The following is a 22,334-nucleotide window of genomic DNA, read 5'->3' as shown; positions in this document are numbered from 1 at the left end:
TCACTTTGCAATTCATTTACTTGAGAAACTGGGTCAGTGGTAGCACATTCAAGGGGGAGTTGTCCTCATGTCTCACTAAGGAACATTCACTCGGAAGGAAGACAAGGTGGTTTAATGGTGAAATAGTATAGAATATACTACTGCTAAAAGACAGTATCACAGGGGCTAGGTTTACTATCTAAAAATGTTCAAATCAAGGATGTTTTCTCAATCAAGAAAAGTCAGTTTTGTATAACCAATAAGATGAGGATTATTTTAAGAGCACTTACGTTATTCATTTGAACTTGAAGCAGCAAATGATGAGAAAGCTTTATGAGCACATTTTGAATATATAGAGCCCGGCTATAATGAACAATTGCCAATAAAGAATTGAAGGATACAATTATTAAACTAAAATTATGCAGAAATAGGCTGATATCCACTTTTAAGGACATACTGTATACAGTATATATAAGGGCAATGGGCATCTTCCCAATCAGTTTCTTTGAAAGAACAAAAGAGCATTGTGGAATTATGGATCTCAACCTCACATGAAAGAGAAACACCACCAAGAGAGAAGAGACTTTTTCTCATTCTGCAGTTTGCTGTATCAGCAGTTTGGAACAGCAGCACAATTGAATGGCTTTGGAAGGACCCAGTCAAGCATCACACTGCTGACAGAGGTGAAACAGATATAACGCTAATAGATAAAGTGTTTAGAGGAAGGATTAATGTCCTTGCTTTATCTTGGTCAAATGCTGGTGTTTCTGTAACTACGTTAAGCAACTGAAAAGCTTAATTTAATTACTGTCTGACAAGTCAGTGATCTTTAATAAAAACAGACACTTTGTACTCGTGGAAGACAAGATACAACAGGACTGCTCAACAAAGATTTGCTCTACAGCACCACAAGGCATTAAAAATCCAGGGTACCTTTAAGGCTTTAGCTTATTTAGAAAAAAAAGATGGTATTAGGGCTACACTCATATTATGTTTTGTAGTTATTATAATCAAACAGTCTGTCAATTAATTGGTTATTTGATCAACAAAAGAATTTAGCAACTATTTACATAATCAATTTGTTTTTCAAGCAAAAGCTTAAAAAAATCAGCAGTTATATCATCACCTTGGGCTTTCGGAAACTGTGATGGACACTATCACAATTTTTGACAATTCTGACATTTTAGAGATCAAACGATTTAAACTGATTTATTGAGAAGTTTATTCATTACAGACTGATCAATAGATTAAGCCCTACATCTACAAACAGTATAGTCTATAAAACAACAGAAGAAAAACAATGCCCATCATATTTCCCAGCACAATTTTATGTCTTTAGATTGATTGTTTTGTCTGTCCAACAGTCCAAAAGCCATAGATAATCAATTCACATTTGTAATCGGTTACCAAAATTGACATGTGTATGCTTATACTCTCAGAGCTGCTTCTCAGTTAATTTCCTGTATTTTATTCATTCAGACTGAAAACAGAACAGTTAAGTCTTGTTTTACTGCTTGTGCCTGAATGACCTTAAACCTCCACATACATCAAACATCTCCACCCTAACAAGTGTTTGACCTTCTAGTGTAATGTACCCTGCCCAGTCCTGAATCTAGGCTCTCCCCTGCTTTCGGGAGATTTTGAAACTTCCTTTTTGGGGCTGTCCGGCTCACCAGATGTTTCCTGAACCCACTGTGTTCCTAACTCACTCCCCTCTCCAGTGGTGAAAAGCAAGGGAAGGACAGAGAGAGGGGGGGGGGGTTTGTCACTCACTCTCAGTAAAGCCAAGGACAGAGAGATACCTGGAGTCCAACTGCTGAAGTCTTTTTTGCGTGTGTGTGTGCCTTTCCGCTACAGAGCTGACCAAGGCATACGACGACTGGGATGTACTTTGGCTGCAGTGGCAGAATACTCTGTAACTCACCTGGACAGCATAAGCAGAAACACATACAGTACATACATTCATTTTTGAGCTGCTCACTTTCTCTTACACCTTTTTTAAGAGTATTGTGAGCTCACAGGCAGGTTCCTGCTCTTTTGCCTCGTGGACAGCCAGTAGTAGGTGAGCCGGCGATGTCGTGGGACTGTGGCCTGAGGTACATGTTCTCTGTGCCCCCTGTGCTGCAGCAAGGCAGCATGTGTATCCTGCATGACAAGGAGGACCTGTCCAGACTGGAGATGGTCCAGAAACTGGCCAAGGATGGCTGCCGCTTCCTGCAGACCCACAGCAAGGGCCCAGAGAGGACAAGTGAGGTGAGATACACAACAGCACTGCTGCAGTCAGAACATTCACTTTAATATGTCATTTCTTTTTTTACTATCCTCCTAACTATAGTCGTAAATATCCAGATATAAAACCACAGCTTCAGTGTGAAATGCTACACTCCTTGATGCATTTCCCTGAACAGCTAGCTTTGGGCTTGTGACAGTAAAAACATCAAGCCGCTTATGAGATAGTCATTTTTATGTCATCATGAACCGTACTCAATTAGCATACTTTATCCTTGAATATTCAGTTCGAGAACATTAGTCCATTTTACTCTGAGCTATACTGTGTTCTACGCTGCTGTTCTGTGAGCTCTGTGTCAAAGCATCATGTATTGCACTCCCTGCTTTTAATTTGTTGACTGTTTTTATTTGCCTCCATACATTCCATAGTGCCTCTGTTTTCTCTGAAGATGAATGTTGTCATTGAGATTCTTTCCAGACTACTAAATGCTCTCTTCAATTAATTATACCAAAAAAGTCTCTAGACTGCTGCAAAAGAGATTTCATAACAGTACATTGTAGAGTGCATTGCGATCATATGCATAAAAATGTACGTTATACATGCACTGTATCCATTCATTTCAACATCGGCTAGGTCTATTTACAGTCACAATGTCATTACAGAAATGTCACATATGTTTAGAGTACAGTTGGTTTCTATCAGTATGGCAGCATCCTTGAAAACTTAAGTGCAGGTACTGAGTGTTCAGTTTTGCCTGCACACTTTTTTAAAACATTACATCACCTGCCAGTTGGCTGCGTAGGAGACGTCTGATTGGCTGACCTCATAGTGGGCTCAGCTTCTCCCTTCCTGCCAGCTGTATCTGTGTGCTGACCTGAGCAACAATGACAGGAAAAGTTGACGCAAGTGGCCACACCACCATGCCAAGACATTGTATGGTTTTAGGGTGGATTCCAGTGCATCAGTTCTCTGACCTTTTCTGAAAGCACAAGGCTAGATCTCCTTATCAATGTTGTTATTCAATATAACGACCTTTCCAAGCCACTGCCAATCTGCGTATAATCAGATGTTAGTGCTGGGTAATACACCAATCTTTTTTACCTTTGCTGTTTTAGTAACATGCATTGTGCAAAATTTCTCATATTGTGAATTTAAAATAAGTATTCCAATGGCACGTGTGCATGTCATTTATGTAATCCTTTCGGTAATGGCCAGATATACTGACCTTGTATTTAATACTTGACATTAAACATTAAGATTAGGAGATTATCTGTTTCTAGACTGTAGAATGGTTTAACGTAATCAAATGATGCTACAATGCTTACTGTATTACATGTGATGTATACAAATATCTAAGCCTAGATATCAAAGAGCTCAGAAATCAGCTAAATCCCAGCTGGTGGAAACAGGGATGCTTAATATACAGTAGACTGCACGCCTGTGAAAATGTGTGAGATTCTGGCACAGGGACATCATAAATGTTATGCAATCTCCCTAAGTTTGGAAAAAAGAAATAAAATCAAACTATTCATAGATAATTAATTTAGCTATAAAAACTAATTTCATATGTTATAGTTTAAAGTTGGACAAATCACTTGTTCTTTTGTCCTATTACATCTCCACTGTTTTGAATTATTTAGGGATAGTTGTGCATGATCATCGGTTGTGTTTGACACTTTTCTTACACCTTACATAACATTATTTCATCAACTTTATTTTCCTTATCTCTGTCTATCTGAACATAGAGCTGCTGTTCTCTGCCAATGCATACAGAGCTGATGTTCAAATATTTTTACATGCACATGCACATACTCTTGTTTACAGCATATTATCAGAGCTTAATGCGGGAATTTCAGCTAATTAATATTGGAGATAATAAAGTGCATTTGCATCAAAGGGTTCTTTGAAAACAACATGATGTATGAATCTTTGGTCTTATTCTTCCTCCTCATCTTACTATTATGTATGGAATTACTGGAATTGTTGGGTCTTTGTAAATTATAGTCTATCTGTAAAGTGTCTTGAGATAACTCTTGTTATGATTTGATACTATAAATACAATTGAATTGAATTGTATGATCCACGCTATTCCTTAAGAGGAATTTCAAGTGTTCCATACCATGCGCGCCAGACCTGATGCAACAGCACAGAGACATGCAGACAGAAAGTGTCCCTCCAGTCAGAGGAATGCATCTGGAACCCTGAAAGAGACAGTAAACCATTTGACGGGACATGACTTTGTGCAGAGGCCTGATAAGTAGTGTTTACTCTTCTGCTGACGGTGTCCATGTTGGGAGGACTTTGGTGGGAGCTGTGTGTAGAGGTCACCTCCAGCCTAGGGTAGGAACTGTGTGGCCCCGGCACTCTGTCTCATTACAAGCATCCACTCTAAAGGTCTGATTGTGTTTTAGTGGGAAATTGGTAACCACAAAGCCCAGTGCACACTGAGTAGTGGCCTGCAGCAGCAGAATCAATAATTCATTGTGTGGAAAGGTTTGTTTGTTTGAACCGTAAACAGTACACTGAGACACTCTGTTAATTATAGTCAAGAATTCAACTTTGTTGTGCTTAGTCGGACAAAAACAGCATACATTGAAGAGCACACAGTGTACGTCATGTCTTGATAAAGATAGAACGACCAGTGTCTTTTTCCCCAAGAACCAGGAAGCTAATCAACACAGCTTTCCTTTTCTGGGAATTTTCTAGTTCTTTTCTTTGCGTCACGCCCCTAACCTTATGCCATACTGTGGTCCTGTGACAGGATAATACAGTCTGCTATTACATAGGACACACCCGTAAGTAGGCCTACAAAAAAAAAAAAAAAAACATTTTTAGACATGCGTGTGATAGAGAACAAATAAATTCATAAGTTGACACTTTAACAGACATGTAAACTTCGCTTAGAGTCATGAATCACCGCACTGAAGAAACTGCTAGCAAGCATTGCCATTAATGGTCCTTTCTGAGGCTTTGAAAACATCTCTGCTGTTTATAGATGTCACTGCCAGACTGTTTAATGTTAATGCTAAAAATGTGGCCACCCACTGATGGACTGATGGAGTTGTGTGTCTTTATTGTATGAGCTGTTGTATGAGCTATTGTATGTGCATGTTTGCGTGTTGTGTTAATGCATTCATCTGTGTATGTGTTGGTTGTGCATCTATAGTAGTCTGTTTAAGTATATGTATGTCCACAGATCACAGATAAGTGGTAATGTGCCAGGAAGTCATGCTTAGCTGAAGGGTCCTGGATGCTTCTCTGCAAAAGGCAATTAGGGAAGAAAACTGCAACCACTTCCAGACTGTCTGCCTGGCTAATTGCATGCACAGAGGCTTGTGTTGCATTGACTGATGGCTGAAGAGAGTGGGGGTGAAGAGGGGGGGGTGTTGCTGATGCAGGATGCGTGTGCGTGCACTATACAGTTAACTCCTCATTAAGACCAATATCTCTGATCCAGACCCTCCATTGTCAAGCAGCGAACAGCCATCTTTATACTTCAATGATGCCGCAACAAGCCATTAAAAAAAAAGTAGACACTTTATGATAAAACCAGTACATTAAGCACATTTACAACAAATGAAGCAATAAAACAGACACATAAAAAACAAGCATATGAAAAGCAACTGAAACAATAAAACCAGCAAATAACAGTGGGTGAAATAGAGGCTGAAGGCAAATCAAAAGAGGTAGGTTTAGATAAGTGAATGTGTCCAGGTCAGTACAGTCACGGATGTGTATGGGTAGGGAGTTCCAGAGGGAGGGGGGTGTGATGGTGAAAGCTCTGTCACCCCAGGTACGGTGCTTGGTCCTGAGTGGTGGGGAGACGAGGTTTGTGTTGGAGGAGTGGAGGTAACGGAGGGGATTGGGATGGTGGAGCAGGTCTGTGAGTTAGGAAGGGGCCTGGCTATGGAGGGCTTTGTGATGCGTTGGGGAACAGGGAGCCAGTTGAGATTCTGGAGGACCGGGGTGATGTGGTCACTGGAACGGGTGTGGGTGAGGAGGCAGGCAGCAGAAATGTAGGGCTACAAAAGTTAAATCTAGATAGGGTAGATACCTCTTATTGAAACGTTTGTGAATGTCCAGGTTGACCAGTGATGTACAGCATCATATCCATCAAACTACAGTATGCATATGGGACTCAAAGTGGGTGGATGTACTTCACATCCCTGATTATATTTACTTGGTATTGTTTATTTAATTATTTTAATATGCTGTAACAAATATGATGGAAAAATATTTTTAAACACATACCTACATGGATACTCCTTGTGGGACTAGTAGATTAGTCAAATAACTGATCAGTTGAAAGGGTTATTCATTTAAAATTAAAATTAGTTTTGGTCATGGGATAGAGTAAGTGGGATAGAGAAGATTTTAGTGTCTTTCACTGAGGCTCTGAGTGATAACATGGGGATCAGGGGACACTGTGTGATGAAGAGAGAGAGAGAGAGAGAGAGAGAGTGAAACAGAGGGAGTAGGAGACAGTAAGCAACTTGAGGATGAATTTCTTAAAACACCTCATGGTGGTCATAAGACAAGGACTTACCATGTGATTTTAAACTAAACTTTGAACCAATGAACCATTGTTGGTGCATACTGAGTTTAACCCTATGACAGCTTGAAAACAGATTGTCTTTAGACACCACCCATAATTTAATAGGCTCTACATTGGAATTGGTAATTCAAATGTGTGAGTCTTTTATGTTAATTCCTGAATGGGCTCCACCGATAAGGACTGAATAATCATATATGGAAATTCTCTTTCATTTACAGTGCTGCCTTTGTCAGAGTATTATGATGGAAATCAGTGGTGATTTGTGTGAGTGGGAGAAAATACAGGGGAATCTCCTTGGTGATAACACACACATCCCTCCCCCCCCTTCTTTCTCTGTCCAGCCCCAGAGTGACGAGGCAGCCCGTGTGTGTCTGAGGGAGAGGGGCCACGATGTGCTGGTTCTCCAGAGAATATCGTCAGAGCAGCCAGCCCTCTCTGCATCGGCGAGGGGAGGAGGGAGAGAGGAAGCTAGGAACAGGAGGTAAGCCTCTCCACTCCCCTCCTTCCTTGATTCCCTCCCTCCCTCACTATCTGCTTCTCTCCCTCATCATTCCCCCTCTCTGTCTCTCTGGATCACTCACTCACTCACTCACTCACTCACACACACACACACAGGCATGCTTACATCACAACTCCCAACACATAAATGACTGCATTAAATACATATAAGTAAGCAGCATGGGACTGTGAGGCAGAGCTCTGCTGGCTGCCTTCTCATTCAAGTCATTCAGCAGCCTTTTCAGCCGTGAACATACTGGAATACCTCAGTGTGCTTGAGGGATAGATAGCAGTGGACTCCGGGCTGTGGCAGCTGCAGGTGGATGGATGGATGGGTAAAAGGGGCAGCAGTAACCACGGCAACGTTGCCGGTGTGAGGGCACAGGGACTCTGCAAGGATGGGATCTCGGCCACAGCCCCCGAACCTGCGACAGGAGGGCAGGTTGCTGCATGCTGCCTTGGTGGAGCAGGAGGAGGACGGGGATGACGAGGAGGGCTCCGAGGAGAGCAGCAGTGACAGCACCAGCCGGGCAGAGCCGGTGACCATGCCCACCTTTGACGTCCCCTACTTTCGCTACATAGACGATGAGGGGACAGAGGGAGAGGAGGAATGGAGCAGCAGCCGCTCTCTGTCCTCTATTGAGGAAGACTCATCCACTGACTCTGTTGTGTCTGACAGGTACGTGGTGGTATCAGGGACCCCGGAGAAGATCCTGGAGCACTTGCTGAATGACCTGACACTAGATGATGACCAGGGGACAACACAGGGCAAAGAGTCAGGTCAGCATGCATACTTTAAATTCCTGAAACACCTTTCTCATCCCTGTTGTCCTTAATGTGTTTTGTCAGTGTGTGAATAAGCATTTTCTTGTATTTTAGAGAGCATAAAATGAAAAATAGGAGAATATTTAGTTGGTGGATGGTACCAAGACAACTTCATGACTATAGTATATTTAAGGATGTGTGCTGATGTAGGTCCACGGATATGTCTGTGTGTTTGTGAAAGATAGATAGAAGGAAGAGACAGAAATAACTCCCTTTACTTTTCATTTCACGCTCTCCCCACCCCTCTCTCTCTTGCAGAGGAGCTGGGACAGCAGTCCCCTCTGGGCGGTATTACTGGGCTAATCATGTGCTATCATTCCCAGAATGGCTCTAAGTTTGAGCCATTTAAAAGCTTTTGACAGAGATAAACATTGCTCATATCTTTTGAGTACTGCCGTATCGAACTGTGTGGCATGCAGTCCAGCCTCACAGTGATGACAAATAAACACATTTCCCTCTCATCCCAGCAGGTACATGATAACGTGACACTGTTTACAAGGCAGAGGATACTCCGGTTGATTGAGCTGGAAAGATGATGATTGAGAGCTGTAGCACAGTCAGACAAGCAGAGGAAAAATACTAGAGAGAAAGACTGTAGAGTGGAGAAAAGGGGAAACAAGGAGGGAAGAAAAAGGGGATGCAGATTTTTTCCTTGGAGATGGAGGCAGGCTAACCCCATACCAGAGATCATTACTCATTCTGATGAGGAAGTGAATGAAATTGATCTAAATGTCCTCTAGGGAGTGCCTGCAGTTGGAAGATGGTGCATTTTACATGCACAGGAGAGTTATGTTTTATGTTGAATCCCATATTTTATTGCTATAATTGAGTATTTAATATTGATGTAAAGTGAAACATGGAGCTAAATTAGCGGGTACATGGGAAAGACATCATTTTATACCTTCCTTTTATTCCTAACCTTTTAAATACTATCCTAGGGGTTTGGTAGGCAGTGTGTCGTTGATGACTCATTCACTATTAGATCAACTTGCAATGAGTATATTGAAGGGAAGCCTCCATAGGGAGCTGTGGACCAGAGCAGATCGCTGAGTGCACGGTCAAAGAGCCAGAGACCTGAGGAGAAAAAAAAAAAAAAAGAAAGAACGGAACCGGAAGAGCAATTAATCTACACTCAGTAATGTTTTTTGGCTCTTTCTGTGTGGCTACTGAAGCTCCCACGCTCTAGTGCTAGTGCCCTTGGAGGTTTAGCTCATCAGAAGCATGATAGCACGAGAGCCTTGATTTCATCAAAAGAGATTTATTTGAACATCCACCAAGCTGCCGTGTTTGGTCTTCCTCTCAGAGAGACTGTGCAGCAACATGACTGATGGTTGCAGCGGGTTATTGATGTTGTGTTTATGATTTACATGCTGTACAGCACATTAGAAAGGCAATTTCATCTCATCATGGTCGCACTTGCTTCCATCTATACTCAGTACACAACATTAAGAATGCAGAGGAGCTTTCTGCAAGAGATGGCAGTTTTCTGGAAGCACCACAGGCATGTTTGAGGAAAAGCAAACACGGACCAATGCAATAGTCTATACAGCGAGCTCTTATATGCTAGCATTTCCTTCTCTGGGCTAGCATTGTGGGTAGCATTAACAAGTGTTCAGTGTTGCCTTCTGTGCCCAATCTCTGAGTGCAGCTATTGATTTTGAACAGTCAGCTCTGAAAAACATGTAATGGAACATTTGTGTTTTTAATGAGAGGATGTTCCAGCTCTTTTACTGAGGCACCATGTGCTGAGATGGTGAAGAAAACATCACATTTAGTGACCAGATATAACATTAAAAATGTCTAAATACAGACTTGCATTATAATGTAAGGCTTTGACGCCAAGAGGCTGTCTTCTGGTGATTACTGAGCCAATAAGTGACACATTAACATGCTTATTTCAAAGGCGGCATAGATCAATTTTACGAACACTTATTGAAATGCAAAAAGGATTGGCAGGTGGATTGACAGTCTGATTGATTTCACAGGAGATTGACAATCTTGATCAATGAATTCATTCTGCATTTCCTCTAAAAGGGAAATATACATAAATAGATTTTGGCTCGGGTGCCAGAAAGCAGTATTCTCTGATTTCTCTACATCCTACATTCACTTCTTTGATCCAGGCCAACTACTGATGATAACTGAACATTTTAAATACAAATTTTGTGATGTGTAGGATTCACAAATCAGCCCAACAGACTGTTAAATGTTATTTATACAGCACACTTAATGCATTAATGTGTCTGGGTCAGAGAGGCGAACACATCCTCTGCCAAACTGTTTGGATTAAATCTACTCTGCAGGACATTCCCCTGCTTGTTTTTGCTGTGTTACCGAGAAAAACTCTGAGAATATGGCTTTAGGTCATGGAATGAAATATGTATACTGTTTTTCCAACTTCAAAAAACTTACAGAGTGTAAAGCCTGGGGAGTGGTATGTAAGATGTTACTCATGAGAAAGTGGTTCAGTTAAAATAGCTTGGAGAAAAGACACAAATACACAGCAGTGTGAGTGAGGAGTGCATGGTGAATGTGTGTGTGGAGGAACAGCACAGTATAGTGGGGGGGCAGGTGATGTTGTTTTTCTGGCTTTGTGTTCAGGTGCATTACTGTATTCTGTTATGGGAGCTACATTTGTATAGAGTGTGTAACCTCTCATAAGCAGTGGGTGATGCATCCACAGCTGCTCTGCACAGATTAACATAATGATGTCAGGGAGTCCCGTGGACCAGAACGCACACAAAGGCCCTGGGAAGCTAGTGTGAAATTAAAGGGGAAAATTTACAATTCTGGCTATGAGGCACACTTACAGAGGGCTTGAGAGGAGGTTGGCCCTGATAGCATTTGTAAAGCTTTACGCCTTGGAAATGTATTTCAGTGGCTTTTATGTCAATGTATGAAACACACTTTTACAGCTTGTTATAATGTCCGGCGATTAATTACTTACATTTTAATGAGAGATTCTAGGAGAAAGGGACTTTGTACTCAATAAAACAAAACAAAAACTGATGACATAAAAGGAGTCTTGTTTAGTCTTTGTTTATCATGGTTAAAAATGAAGTGTTATGATGTAGACTGTACATTTCATGTTACAGGAACTTGTAAGAAAGAAAGTGAGTTGGTGATCTATTTGGCCAGCTTGGATTTAATCCATTTACAGAAACACTAACCTTGGGAGGAATTCACACAAGGATACAGTGGCAGAAAATGCTGCTTGTAAACACAATAGGATGATGGCTAAGCAATATCAGATTGTTTTTTTTTCTGTTTGCAAGATATTCACAATAAAAAAATAGACTTAATCAGAGGTCAGTGAGTCAACTGACACATTATTGGCTTTTCTGTACTGATACAGCCTGCAATGGCAAATGTGTGAGATTGACGATAAGGCTTGTTTGAACTTGTCGGAGCAAAATGGAACAGAAGAATCCTCAGTGGTTTCAGCACAAGCAGTTATCTAATACTGACAATAAGAATAATGTGCCATTGAATAGTCTCTCACATTATGTTCTCCTCTGAAATGTCTCTGCTTAGTGCTTGTTAACTGATATTTGACAGCAAAGAATGATTTCTGCTTCTGGTGTTATTCAGAAGGAATAGGAAAAGCTGAAACCGAGCTGCCATCTCAATTAAAAGTACAGGCCTACTGTATGTGCAACTCAGCAAACATTAATCATACAGCTGTCAAGATCACTGGTGTACCTCGCCCTCCAGTATCCTGTAACATAGTACAAACTAATGAGGCTGCACCTAATTTTAACTTGTAAGCTCTTCTGCGATATATCTTGAAGACTTTATAAATCCGTGAAACTAGGAGTAGTTGAACTAGTTTATTTAAGATTTTTTTATGGGCATTTCCGCCTTTAATGATAGGACAGCTCAGACATGAAAGGGGAGAGAGAGGGAGAAGACATGGAAGAAACCATCACAGGTCAGACTTGAACCCTGGACCTTCTGCATCGAGGAATAAACCTCTATATACTGTATGTCTGCCTTCTCTACCAACTGAGCTAACTGGCCACGTAGTTGAACTATTTTAAAAGTTGTATTACTAGAAACTGTAATATCTTTTGTCCATTGTCAATAATGTGTTTCTCTTTGCAGATACACTTCTGGATGATTTTCTGCTGACCTACCCAGTGTTCATGTCAACCAGTGATTTATGTCAAGCTCTGCTGGGACAATATCCTTAAACACAGGAACATTATAACAAAGATTCACACATAATAACCCTCTATTGTGAATGCTACATACAGATATAGATGTTTTATACAAAAACATAACTGCTTTATTGAGTCAGAACAGCTCCATTTCACTCAACTGTGTTCATCTTGCTTCCTGTCTTTAAATCAGCATTACATACTGGCATTTTTCATGCTTCATTGTATGCTGCATTTGATGTCAGCAAATAGATCTCTCTCTCCATCTGTGCTGAAGCCTTAACTGAATCCCACCTATTGCTCCAAGCGATACAGAGGGAAAGAGGACAGGAAAGAGGCACTGGAAAGGAAACGAAAAGTCCTGCACCTGGTGTCACAGTGGATGGCCCTGTGCAAAGACTTCCTGAGGGAAGACGAGCATGTCAAACTGTTTATGAAGGTAGGGAATATGATGTACAAGGGAAAGGGTGGATACTGGGTGTGAGGTGATCTTAATATGGGAGAAATGAAAATTGACATTTCCTTTCAGACTTTGTACCATTACGTGTTGGATGATCTCTATGAGCACCCAGCCCTGGAGACAGATGTGAGGGAACTGCAGAAACTGTACCAGCTGCATCGCAGACAGTGAGTGACCATATGATAACCTACTTTGTCATTACAAGTCACCAGGGTAATTAAATAAGCCCTTACGTAAATTATCTATAAAATGAAGGAAAAAAAACCCGGATGTATTGATTGATATCAAATCTGGGTGTGTACAACAGCGAGTATGACTGATGGAGGTCTGAAAAGAAGCAGAGACACTAGCTGGTCTCTGAGTGCAAAGAAAGAGCTGCTTCTCTGCTTGGTGCCTTTATTTAGCCTCTCATCAATGAATGCATTCAGAGACTGAAGAGTAATTGCTGTGTTCTGGGTTGTTTTGCACGGAAATATGAAGGTCATGGAGCTCTTCATGTTAAATCTCCAAAATTGAGGAAATACAGTAATTTGCGCACATACACACATCATGTATACACACTCACATGGACACAAGCTTGCTTATGTGTGTGCATCCATACATGTAAATTTACAGTACAGTACATAGAAGTTAGGGATTGACCATAACTTGGAAAAGGAGTCTCAGCTTTTAAACTATTTGTGTATAGACATGTGATTCTTGTACATTGAATCCCTTGATGGAAGACCCCTCCTGCATCAACCTGTCGTTCTAATTCGCAATGATGACTGGCTCGCTCTACATTATCCCTTACGTATTGCATGTGTGCATAACTGATGTACTGTACATTAAACATATACCTTTCAATCAAACAGATATGTTTATTTGACATCTGACTGCGTCTTGAATATTGTGGAAGTGTTGCTACAATTTCTCGATTTGATAAAAATAAGCATCACATTGTGTCTCGCCAGACACAGTGCCACGCCCATGTCCGCCTTCCCCTCCCTGAACCACAGCCTCCAAACAGATCTTCTCCCTGGGGATTCCCCAACCTGCCGCCCCTTACAAACCAGTGCAGATAATTCAACCTGACTCTGCTGTCATTATCTGGGCCTGCTTTATTCATGTTTATATGCAGGAAGGGAGATCCACAGCACCCACTCCTTTGAAGCAGTGGACTTTTTGAGGGTGTTACTAACTGACATACTCTACTATTTATGAGCTTTTTTACAATCAGGCTCACCCCAAGGGAGGACTGCTTTGTGGCAATCTGCTGCCGAGTGAAAAGCTAAAAGGTGTCATTTATTATAGAAAGAAGACTCATTTAGTCATGTGCTCCCATCAACTTCCATCTGGCCTTTGTGCAAAAGAAAGAAAGCTTGAGTCATATCATTCTGAAAGCTTCAGAATCAAACACCACTTGTTCTCTTGCATTCTCTCTTCATGTCGCTTTGTAATTCACAGAGCTCATTGACTCCGTTTTTTTTTGTTTTGAGGAGCAAGAGAGTGAATTACATCACAAGCTTTGTTTTGACAAATACAGTGGGGTTTTCATTAGTGCAGGACTGCTGCTGGCCAGAAGGAGGGGATCCCTTAGGGCAAGCTTTGTGCCAACACGCCTATTGTGATGCAGAGCCCAGTAAAAGCTGAGGGATGATAATGGACACAGGGCTATCCATCATGCTAGCTGGGCCTAACTGATGAGAATAGGGTGATTAAATGAAGGGATCACATTGAAAGGTCTAAAATCTACAAAGCACTCTCATCTCACCGTGACACTGATCTTAAATAATGGACTGAACGCTGCAGAGGAGTATATATATATTTATAGACTTTATAGATTATAGACTGGTGATGTTGTTTTTGTACTTGACGTAGTTGCAGCCCAAAGAAAATAAGTACAGTTATAACTTTACTGATTTATTTATTCTCCTTTTTCCAGTACGGTAAATGAATATTCCCCTCAAAGAAAGGTGAGTGAAAAGACCTTGTGTTTGTTCTCTTGAACACACTAAGAGAAATGATTTTATTAAACAAAGCTGACTGTCCACATCAACATACTAGATTGAGTGTTGGAGCTAATTGTTCTCACATTTCCTGCTCTGTAGTTCCCAGGCAATGTGAATGTGTGTCAAAAATCCACCATTTCCCTTCTTTCAGAGCAAAGCACTGAAAGAGAACGGGCTCCAGTCCAGAGGCACACAGAGGGAGACCAAGGAAGGTAAGTCGTAAAACATGACGTCCTTCAAACATTCCTCCCATCATATGCTGTTTCTAAAGCTGTTGAGAGGAGACATTTAGTCTGAACAGTAGAACAATGGAAATCTTTCCATTGATTTTAGGCAATTATCCTGGAAATGTACTTCAGTTGATCCAGACTACTTGTCATATAATGAAGCTATAATGTATAGTGTGCTGTGCATTGGGAACTTGGGGACACACTATGCATAGAAGGATTTGGGTAGGGATGTGTGGTCAACAGGGACCCAGCAGCAATTTTCTGCCCCGGGGCTCCCTAACATGTCAACGTGGTCAGAGCTGCACTTCGTGTAAGCGCTGTGGATTCTATAATGTACCTTACTGAAACATTTTCTCTGTTACAGTGCTGTGTCACGTGTATATTACCATGGACTCGTATCTGAGTATGAGGACCCATACTGGGGTAGTGGCCCAGGAGCTGCTGCAGGCCGTGGCAGAAAGGATGGATGTCCCACTGAGGGAACTGGTGCTAGTGGCCGTCACTTACCCTGGAGGTAGAAATAGAAAATATTTCATATCATTCATCATATAGCATTTTCATTTCTCACAATATTTCATACTTGAAGTTTTTTTTTTCCTACATTGAGTTATATATTGAGCCCCGACAGGTCAGATTGTAATCAACAGAGCTGACCTAAATATCTTCCCAGTGACAACAGTTAAAAGGAAGAAGCATTTACAGTCCAGTTATATAAAGTCAGTATCTGTTATCAGTGACTGGCCACCTCAGAGTGAAGCCTGGCACAGCAAGTCTTATCTCTTGCTTCTGATATCTACGTACACACTGCCTGACATATTTAATGGTATTCTGCTGTTTGTGATATGTTTTCTCCCCTGCAGGGAGGCTTCTTCTGCAGCCTCAGGACAGAGTTTTCTCTGATTCTGTAAGGCCGGTGGGGAGGCTGCATGTGTGCAGGAAGGACCTGGGTGAAGTCCTGGTACGAATATCACTGCAATGTGTCACTTCGACGTAAACATACTTTACATGTGCTGTGGCGTCAGAATAGTGTCAAAACATTCATACATCAGCTCAGAAGCAATGACAAAGTGCAGCATAGTAATGTTATGTTAGAAGCTTCAAAATTCCATTGTCAGTACAATTTATAAAAAAAAAACCTGCTTACATGAAATAACTAATGCAAAAAATAATGTCTTGGAATGTTCATATCAATCTTTCAAGGTGGTATGATTTCTGAAGAAAATCTAAATCCCTGATGTTGTCATGTGTCTGTTTTTTTTTTCCTCTATAGAACCCGTTCACAGACAACTCAGAGCTGCAACAGAGGACAGCTCGCATGCTCAGTTTAAACACATGGGACGTGGCCGTTGCTCTCACCAACTTTGACTGGACCATCTTTGACTCAATACACGAGGTTTGTCCCACAACCTAAACACAATTTGTTGCTTTTAGAAAAATGTTTAAACTGTTTATAAAGACATGATGTGTTGTTAGCTACGCGAGCCCCGCTCTGCTGAACTAATGAGCGTATGTTGTTCTTTTACAGCAAGAACTCGTTTATTTCACCTTCAGCCGCCACAGTAGCAGTAGCCACACTGTGGCGTTGGAGCTGCTGCTGCAGCGCTTCAATGAAGTCCAGCTGTGGGTGATGACAGAGGTGCTGCTGTGCCCAACGCTCTGCAAAAGGGTCCAACTCATCAAGAAGTTCATTAAGATTGCTGCACAGTTAGTAGCTTTACTCACATTCGTATGCATTTTGATTAGAGATGTATTGATTGTAGACCAGCTTCTCACACTGTGGGCCAACACTACAGAATTCCATCCCAAAATCTTTAGGGTGAGGTGTTTAGACTCACAATAGGGATGCTGCCCCCTCCAGTGGCAGATCAATAAACTGCCTTTGTGCTGTTGAGCTGTGCCCTGGCAAGAGACTGAACTGTTTGCTTCATTGATCTTTTATAGTTGTAAAGCACAGAGGAACCTCAACTGTTTCTTTGCCATTATAATGGGCCTGAACACTGCAGCTGTTAGCCGCCTCAGTCAGACATGGGAGGTAAGGATGTGCTTTTTACTTCTTCTATTTCTTCTTTTTTCATCTGTGGCATCTTTTATGTGATAGTACATAGTTTCTGAAAAAGAAAATCCTGTTATTTTCTCTGCAGAAAATTCCTGGGAAATTCAAAAAGCTATTTTCAGAGCTGGAGACAATTACAGTAAGTGTAATTCATGGCACTCAGTGCGTACTGTATATATCAGTTTTAAAATGAAAAAAACAATGACCATAATCCACTGTAACAGGGAATAAAAACCATCCTTGAGTGTGCATGGTGGTGAAACAGATGTTTTTCATTTTGAAGCATCAGGTGTTTTAGATGATCATTAGTCTCTTATGCTACCATAATTCAGCTAACAAAGCATGCACGCACTAGACACACACGTTCATCCCCAGAGGATTACACTCATTCGTTTTAAAAATGTCTTCACAGGATCCCTCGCTGAACCACAAGGCCTACAGGGACTCCTTCAAGAAGATGAAGGCACCAAAGATCCCCTTCCCTCCTCTGCTACTGAAAGGTGCGCTCATTATTGTCACTTCAATACCCCACACCTAGTCTAACTCTGTGAGGAGAGCGCTGTGACATATTTCTGTCAGGCATATTTGACATGTAAAAAACAGGCATTTTATCTGAAATACCTGTTGGTGAGAACAAAATGTGCTTCTGTTTTAGATATTACGTTCATTCATGAAGGCAACAAGACATTTCATGATAACCTGGTCAATTTTGAAAAGCTGGTGAGTTCACAAACCCTTTATGCGTCTGCACAGAAATCATACAGTAGTTTGTAATGTTTAATGACACCTGTGTCCATCTTTATTTCCAGCACATGATAGCAGACACAGTGCGTCTCATCCGGCAGTGTCAGAAAGATCACATGGGTCAGTATTCAGATAACTCATTCTTTGTTTTATGATGTGAGATAAACCAAAAAATTTTAAGTTTACTTTGTAATACTACTCATAATCAGTGCTGTAGTTTCAGTATTTGAAAGACAAATAACCAAATATGTGGACAAAATCAGTTAACTTTGAAATATACTTCATATAGTTTAAATCATGTTGATACTCTTTACCATAATGTCCACAATCATTATTGATATAAAAACTATTTTGGCTGGTTTTACGCTCCACAACATCCCTGCATGCCATATGTGTAAAGAAAAGTTGGTTTTAATGGCTTTTTATAACATGATTTGATTGTGTTGGAAATGCACAGTGCATGCTCATTTCGCATGTGTAACTTTGTGCATAGTGCAGATACTGTACAGTAGGAGGCTTTGACGCTGCTGCCTTAGATTGGTGATAAAACATGTTCTTTCCCTCCAGGTAATGGCATCACCCAGAAAAGCAGCTCAGAAGTGCGAGCCTACATTGATTACCTGCATATCATCGACAATCAGCAGACTCTGTTTGAACTGTCACACAGGCTGGAGCCTCGTGCTTAAAGAGCAGCTCTAACTTACTTCCCACTGTGTCAGCCAGACTGTCGGATTGCCAAGGAACAATCTATCTCTGTCTCACCTATCTCTCAGGTCTCTGTCGGCAATCAGAGGACGCTGCATGATCCTGGTCGACCACAGGAGGGAGCCGCCCAATCAGGAAACTCCCACCAGAGACTGGGAATAAGCAGAAAAATACTTAAATGCATACATGTTTGCATAGATCTACAACAGTGTCACTGATCCAAAACTCCTGAAAGCAGGCCCAGCTGTTGTGTCAGCGGTTCAGACTTGTTCAAGGGGGAAAAAAAGTGGAAGTGCTAGATCTGCAGGTCCAAACCTTCTGCTGCTGCTGCTGCTACTACACTTTCTTCCACATGGCAGAGGTTGGCAGGTGTAGAGCTGTTCTATGACCCAACACCTCCCCCTCGTGGAGAATCAGCAGTCTGCAATAAGAGTTTGTTCTTAGCAGGTGAAGCACTTCCCATCTAAAAAAATCAAGCTACAGAAAATTAAACAGTATGCCTGACAAAAAGGACCACTTAGTCTTTCCGGAGCTTTGAACCACATAAATCACATCACATAAAGTTAGTAAGATGCAGATTAACTCATGATACTGTACATCTTTTTTTGTATTTTCGGTGTTTAAAGATCTGGCAGCAGTGGGTTGTTTCATCACAGTTAACCAAAGAGTATTTCAGTCCTATATTGTACACACACTTCTGTTTTCTTCCGAGTTCAACACAATCCAGATGTTCTCTTCTCCAGATGTGTGACATACAGTCACTAAGAAATCAGCACAATGAATGCACAACATGCTGAATCAAGATGACAGAAATAGTGAAAATGATTGTTAAATATTTAAGATTTTCATTATCTATTTTTACATTGCAGAATCCTCTTACCGTACAGTTTTCTATTGTTTAACCATTAAGTGTTTTAGATGAGGCAATTGAGATGGTATTAGAGCAGGACATTAGATAAGAATACACAGTGTACTGAATTCCCTTGGTGTGTGTGACAAGCTGTGTGTCCGGTCTGTGAGTTATAACCGCATATGTCAGTGCCAAATAGCATAAAAACACCCAATTCAAGGTAATGCATCTCCATGTAGTTCAGCTGTAGACAATCAGTTAAAAGAAACAGCAGACCCATATTGATACATCTGTATAGGTCTTTACAATTGAGGTTAAAACAATACAGTGCATTTTGCCAACCAGATAGTGTTTGATTTGTTGAGGTTCAGAGATATCGGCTTTAGCTGTATGGTACTTAGAGTACCAGAAATTAGCATTTGAAAAACTCGGCAAAATGTCTTTTCAAGAACAAAGACATGGTGAGTCACAACAACCCTCAATAACCCTTTTTCTGAACAGTCTTACTGAGAGCTCCTAGTTAAATCCAATGTTACAGAGCTACAGCGTATCTCCTGTATCCTCTGTAAATGTATAGAGGAAACATAAGTTTCATTGTGCTTTTTGGGTTACCTTTCCCTACAAGTAAAGAGCAATAGAAAAAAAGAAAGTACTACAGCACCTTCCAGACAACAAAACGTAGAAGGAAGAAAAATAGAAGCCATTTGCTTATGTACAGTGTGTATTAACACTATACACTTGTATAGTGTGTAGTTATAGAAGATACTGTACAGTATTTATTGTCTAGATTGGCCCACTGAAAATTCTCACCTTTGCCATGAGGTTATGCCATTTTAAGTAGGCGTTGTGAAGTGTTGTAGATGACATTTTGCATTATATTTTTGACATTTCAGCTGTATATTTTGGATTTTAAAACCCACAGTGAACATGGAGAGAAAATGATTTAGCAGTATCGATCTTAATTTGAATTTAATTTGTATCATCAACAATGTACAGTTGATTCTATTTATAATATACATGTTGAAATTCTGGATACAGATATTAATTTATTTCAGAATTATTTATTTGTTCTATAAATATTACTGCTATAAGTTCTGTTTGATTTCATGTTTTTTTGTACGCACCGTTTTGGCTGGTCTGCATGATATGGCAAACCATGGATTGACCACCAGTGTCAGCTGTGCATGCAATAAAATATTTTTCATCATCATGAGTTTGGCTATATATATATATATATATATATATATATATATATATATATATATATATATATATATATAAAACATGTATAAGGTGGTGACAATCAATTATTCAAACAGGCAAATTATACTTTCTAACTCGAACAACAGTGAGGCTCTGGTTAACCCAGGTTATGGCAAATATTAATAAAATGATAGCAGTACAGATTATAGTAAATTTGGAGGCGGATTGTACTGTCCATGTGTGTGTGTGTCGATCAAAACTGACATGACTCACACAAGGTCATGATAAAAAGTGCATCTCGGAAACCACAAACAACTGAACGAAAAAGAATGGGCCAGTAAATGCAGAATAGTTTATAGTCATTGTTTAATATACTCAGTAAATGCATAAATACAGACACTTTATGGCAGAAAGAGCACACAAAGGCCTGGAGCTAGTCTGAATTGCAGTATGCTTGGTACCAAGCATATTACATTTTCTCACATTTCTTAATTCAATGGCTCCAATCTTTTTTTTCTTTGTGAGAAAAGTATATTTATAATCACCTTTCAACATTAACTGCGTTTATCTGCCCCCTTATTAAATATCAGCCCATATTGGTCTCCAGTGAAGCTCCACTGCCTCTCTGAGGCTGCATGAGTACTGTACAGTTTGTGCAAAAGTATTTAATACTGTATTCACCACTGAAATATAACTTGAATACTTTTTGTTTTGGTATCTATTGTGCTTACATGGCACATTTTACTTAATAATCTTGTGCTTACCAAGTCACCATAAACAAATTAATAATAAATATACAATGCATAGAAAGTGGGGAAAATGGGCTGGTTGGTCAACAGGGGCCACAGCTCATTTCTGCCACGGGGCCCCCTGGTGGATTAATCAGGCCATGACAATCTAACATTTTAAGTAGGAACACACTATTCTAAAATTGTACACTGATTTTGGTTATATCTTTCATTAATTTTTAGGATTGCAGGCAACTAGGCTATGTCTTGCATTCTCCTGTATATTAGAATATAACAGCTGGAGACCTGTACCGTCACTGCACAGTATTTTACTAGAACCTGCTTCTTCACATAATCAGTGATTTACCAATACTAAAATATGGGATCTTTGTGTTATCCAAAAAAAGACTGCGTATTTCTCGGGTACTGTGAGGCGGATGTGTGACCCAGATGCCCTTGCTGACTTTAACCAGGTGTCCTGCTTGGCCTTTAACATGACTATCTGTGGCACGTACCCTGCCATTTCCTCCCAAACACTCTGCCAGCACTGTATCATTTCCCTGTCACCAAATGACTGGCTAGCTGCTGTGGCATGCTAATGAGAGGAAGAGAGGGCAAATGAAGAGAAACTACAGGAAGACTGGTTCTTCATTTCCCCCGTGCAATACAATGCACAGAATCAATCCTCCATCCTCCTCATGACTGTCTGAAGCCACTTTGGCTGTAGGGAGAAATTAAGAACAACACAGCAGTTATTAGCGTTGGAGAAAATCTCATTCGAGAAGATAAGAGTGCTGATTTCTATCCAAAAGAAACATACACACACACACACACAAAACAGAATGGTTGTAATTTGTACATCATATGTCATTTGTTTATCTTAGCAGATAAATATTGCACCTGGCTGTCCCGTCTCTTCCTGGGCAAATTTCCGCTAATATCATGAAGTCCCTGCTCTGACACAGTGTGTTTACAAATGTTAAGAACATTCCAAAAAAAAATAAGCTTGTTTTGGATTAAATGTCAAATAAAGGCTAAATACATTATATTATTTGTTCAGTAGTTATATCCCCTTTTCATGATTGCACAAAATTCTCTCTGAGCACTTTTTTCTTTTTAATTA

At 40.5% G+C, this 22,334-nt stretch overlaps 1 protein-coding gene across 1 annotated transcript; it reads left to right on the top strand.

The window, feature by feature from the left end:
* Window positions 1–1,748: 1,748 nt before the first annotated feature.
* Window positions 1,749–20,487, top strand: LOC144519759 (rap guanine nucleotide exchange factor 5-like). Its single transcript, XM_078253154.1, has 18 exons — window positions 1,749–2,232; window positions 7,106–7,245; window positions 7,942–8,042; window positions 12,192–12,270; window positions 12,542–12,686; window positions 12,777–12,874; window positions 14,632–14,662; window positions 14,850–14,910; window positions 15,293–15,442; window positions 15,789–15,886; window positions 16,199–16,321; window positions 16,454–16,632; window positions 16,870–16,960; window positions 17,070–17,120; window positions 17,394–17,481; window positions 17,637–17,701; window positions 17,791–17,845; window positions 18,293–20,487. Exons 1-18 carry the CDS (start codon window positions 2,053–2,055, stop codon window positions 18,409–18,411), a joined length of 1,854 nt encoding a protein of 617 aa, XP_078109280.1. The 5' UTR covers window positions 1,749–2,052; the 3' UTR covers window positions 18,412–20,487.
* The last annotated feature ends 1,847 nt before the right edge of the window (window positions 20,488–22,334 follow it).

Source organism: Sander vitreus, chromosome 6 (assembly GCF_031162955.1).
Source record: "Sander vitreus isolate 19-12246 chromosome 6, sanVit1, whole genome shotgun sequence".
Classification (NCBI taxonomy): domain Eukaryota; kingdom Metazoa; phylum Chordata; class Actinopteri; order Perciformes; family Percidae; genus Sander; species Sander vitreus.
This window is presented reverse-complemented; position numbering and strand designations above follow the sequence as displayed.

Bases quoted from the DNA above. Each gene is read 5' to 3' on its own strand.
- LOC144519759 (XM_078253154.1), top strand. From the start codon at position 2,053: ATGTCGTGGGACTGTGGCCTGAGGTACATGTTCTCTGTGCCCCCTGTG. The intron at 12,271-12,541 runs ATATCCTTAAAC...ACTGAATCCCAC, and splicing joins TGTCAAGCTCTGCTGGGACA to CTATTGCTCCAAGCGATACA. The intron at 14,911-15,292 runs GTAAGTCGTAAA...TCTCTGTTACAG, and splicing joins ACAGAGGGAGACCAAGGAAG to TGCTGTGTCACGTGTATATT.